Genomic DNA, 3,605 nt, shown 5'->3' on the forward strand with positions numbered 1-3,605 from the left:
CTTTCCCTATGCACTAGTGCAGTTCTTTTTTTGTCATTTTATACCCTTTATATTTTAACTTTTCAACTCTACCTTTTTTGTATTTTTTTTAATCCTTTATTGCTCTTGCTTTTTCCTTTGTCTCCTCCAGTTTTCTCATCTTTCATCATGTCCCTTTCCATCCCCCTTCTTATATGCCTCCCTTCTCAGCCAAATACCCAGAGATCAAGACTCTGATGGTTCCAGATCCCCAGCTAAAATGGGTGGTGTCAGGCATGGTCCTAACCCAGCTCTTGGCCTGCTACCTGGTCCGCAACTTCACCTGGAAGTGGATCTTCTTCTGGGCTTACGCCTTTGGAGGTTGCATTAACCACTCCCTGACTCTGGCTATCCATGACATCTCTCACAATGTGGCCTTTGGCAACAAGCTGGCAAAGTGGAACCGCTGGTTTGCCATGTGGGCCAACCTGCCCATCGGGCTGCCCTACTCTGCGTCCTTCAAGAAATATCACATCGACCACCATCGGTATCTGGGAGGCGACCAGCTGGATGTTGACATCCCTACAGATTTTGAGGGATGGTTCTTCTGCACCCCAGCCAGGAAGGTCCTCTGGCTCTTCCTCCAGCCCTTTTTCTATGCCCTGCGCCCATTGGTGGTCAATCCTAAACCAGTTTGTCAGCTGGAGATCCAGAATGCAGTAGTTCAACTCACAGCAGACTTAATTATTTACTATCTGTGGGGACTGAAGCCCATCATCTACCTTATTGCAGGTTCTGTTCTCTGTATGGGGCTGCATCCTATCTCTGGACATTTTATAGCCGAGCATTACATGTTCATGAAGGGACATGAGACGTATTCTTACTATGGACCACTGAACTGGATCACCTTCAACGTCGGCTATCACATGGAGCACCATGACTTCCCCAGTATACCTGGCAGTAAACTACCTCAGGTGAGAATGTGCTACTGTGAAAAATTATGCCTAAATTTCCAACAGGTAAACTCTGGATTTTGAGACTAGTATTAGCAGAATGGTACAAAATGAGGACAGTTACACCAGGTGTGGACAGATAACAGGGCCTCTCACAATCTAAACAAAAAGGCATCGGCAAATACCACACGTCACTTCAGCTATCATATGAAAAGGCAGGTTTTGTAAATTATTAACTGCTGCCTCTCTAGCACCTGACACATGATGAGATGCCTGTCATGACAACTGAAAAACACTAACAAATGTACCTTTATTAAGACCAAAAAAAAAAAAAAAGTGTCTTGCCATGTTTTTAGGTACTACAATTTGTTTGTCAGCTACCAAGTGATACATTTTAGGGTTAGTTTTTAGACATCCCTTTGGAATAGAAATAAAATGCTATTTTGTACCCAGTGCTATTCTGACCAAAAGTAGTAGGTCTTTGATTTTTTACCATGCAGTGTGTTCTTCTATCAGCATTGGCAAGAAAAAGTAGGTGAATCGTTTGGAATTACCTGGTGTTATTTGATCGTAACATGTGTTCCGATCTTCATCTCAGTCACAAATGTTAAACACAATGGTATTACCACACAAACATTTAAAATGTTTCATGTCTTTATTGAACACATCCATTAAACATTCAAAGCACTGCTGGAAAAATTAAGTTAATCATTGGATTTAATAACTGGTTGAACCACCTTTTGGCAGCAGTAACACCAAACAAGCACTTCCTGTAGCTGTGTATCAGACCTGCACAATGTTCAGGAGGAAGTGTGGACCATTCCTCCTCACAGAACTGCTTCAGCTCAGCCATATTCCTAGGGTGTCTGGTGTGAAGGGTCTTTCCACAGCATCTCTGTTGGGTCGTCGTGTGGGCTCTGACTGGGACACTCCAAATGGCAGATTTTCTTGTTTTTAAAGCCAGTCTGTAATAGATTTATTTGGATGTTTAGGGCCACTGGCCTGCTGCATCACCCAACTTCTACTGAGCTTCAGCTTGCGGACATCCATCCTGACATTATCCTGTAGGATTCCTTGATAAACTTGGAAAATTAGTTTCCCTTCCACGATGGCAAGCTGTCCAGACCCAGAGGCAGCAATGCAGCACCACATCATGATCCTCCCTTCACTGTACTTCATTGTTGTTTGACATTATTGCCTAGCTACCTACCTGCTGCCAAAGGAGCTTCAATCGGTTAATAAATCCAAGGGTTCGCTTACTTTTTCCACCAGCACTTTGAATGTTTAGTGGGTGTTCAAAAATGACATGAAAAATTGTGTGGTATTACCTTGAGCACATTATCTACAGTTGTGATTTAGATGATCAGATCACATTTTATGACCAAATAATGCAGAAAAACATGCAATTCCAAATGGTTACTTTCTAAGCCCTTTATTCTCACTTTTGTTTTTTTTTTATTATTGTTGGCAGGTCAAGGAAATTGCAGCAGAATATTACGACTCCCTGCCTCAACACACTTCCTGGACCCGGGTATTATGGGACTTTGTGTTCGATGACAACATCGGCCCCTATTCCAGAATAAAACGGGAGTACAAGCTAAGCAAGCAGGGATAGATTTGTGTTCGACAACAACATCGACCCCTATTCCAGAATAAAACGGGAGTACAAGCTAAGCAAGCAGGGATAGATTTGTGTTCGACGACAACATCGACCCCTACACTAGAATAAAACGGAGAACGAGCTAAACAAGCAGGGATAGATCTGTCACTGATTCCTTTTCCCTTTAAAAAGATTGTCAATTTCAATTGTTACAAATCTGTGGACCACTAAGAATTGTCCTTATATTGTCTAGTTTGTTACTGTCACTGTATCTACTCTAATTTGTTGGACATTGTCATCTTAAATTACTCCTGTACTTGATTTGGTACACTGCAAAAGAATGCACACACAGCAGTTGCATACATAAAGTTTATGCAATGTGAATTCAGCATAGCTGGATGGTTTGCTTACCCCATTATTTATTCCCATTTGTATTCCTTCTATAAACAAACACCCACTGTTGTGATACAGTGATGACATTTTCTTATGCCCTAAAGCCACCAAGAAAGGGAAAATGCTGATAAGATCTTTTTCCTTATGTGACTGGAGACAAAAGTATTCAGTTTAAACATCCAAAATCTTTCTTTTGTTGTTATAAAACAAAGGTCACATACATTCCCATGACGTCTAACAAAGATGTCACTACCTCCTGTAGTTTAGTTTTCCTGCCTGTAAGCATTAATGTCTGGGTTCTTAAAAATTTCTGTACGTATGAATCAAGGCACACAGAGCCTCTCAGATTACCTAATACAGTTTCACATCAGTGCAGAACAGGGCTGAAGTGGAAAATGGCAAATGCCTTACAGTAAGAAGAGCCATTTTCTTCAATGATGCCCCATTTTTCTTGTGCACACCTTCTTTGTAATGTCAACACTTTAATTACATCTTAAGGGAGCGGACAGGAATGACACAATACAAAGAGAATAGTCCCTTAAGAAAATTCAGGTCTGAAGAGGTTTAAATGTTTGGTGGTTTTTTTTCTTTTTTAAGACTGTCAGGGTTGGCAAATGAACTTGAGGGTATTTTTTGGAGGCTGTAGTTTATGTTCATGGAACATGCAGTAAGGTATGTATAGCTGAGTTTCTTCTCGTGGC

The 3,605-nt window shown here is 41.2% G+C and overlaps 1 protein-coding gene across 7 annotated transcripts in view; it reads left to right on the forward strand.

The window, feature by feature from the left end:
- Positions 1 to 3,599, forward strand: part of degs2 (delta(4)-desaturase, sphingolipid 2) — a 7,786-nt gene extending 4,187 nt beyond the window's left edge. For 6 of the 7 annotated variants that reach the window (XM_020590840.1, XM_020590837.1, XM_020590842.1 and 3 more), the window contains 2 exons: positions 190 to 932; positions 2,383 to 3,599. In XM_020590840.1, coding sequence (XP_020446496.1) covers positions 190 to 932; positions 2,383 to 2,526 — 887 coding nt within the window. In that variant the 3' untranslated portion in view covers positions 2,527 to 3,599. Of the gene's footprint in view, positions 1 to 130; positions 933 to 2,382 lie in introns of all 7 variants that reach the window. The other variant, XM_020590841.1, reaches the window with a different exon arrangement.
- The last annotated feature ends 6 nt before the right edge of the window (positions 3,600 to 3,605 follow it).

The sequence above is a fragment of the Monopterus albus genome, unplaced genomic scaffold, assembly GCF_001952655.1.
Source record: "Monopterus albus unplaced genomic scaffold, M_albus_1.0 scaffold13.1, whole genome shotgun sequence".
NCBI classification, from domain to species: domain Eukaryota; kingdom Metazoa; phylum Chordata; class Actinopteri; order Synbranchiformes; family Synbranchidae; genus Monopterus; species Monopterus albus.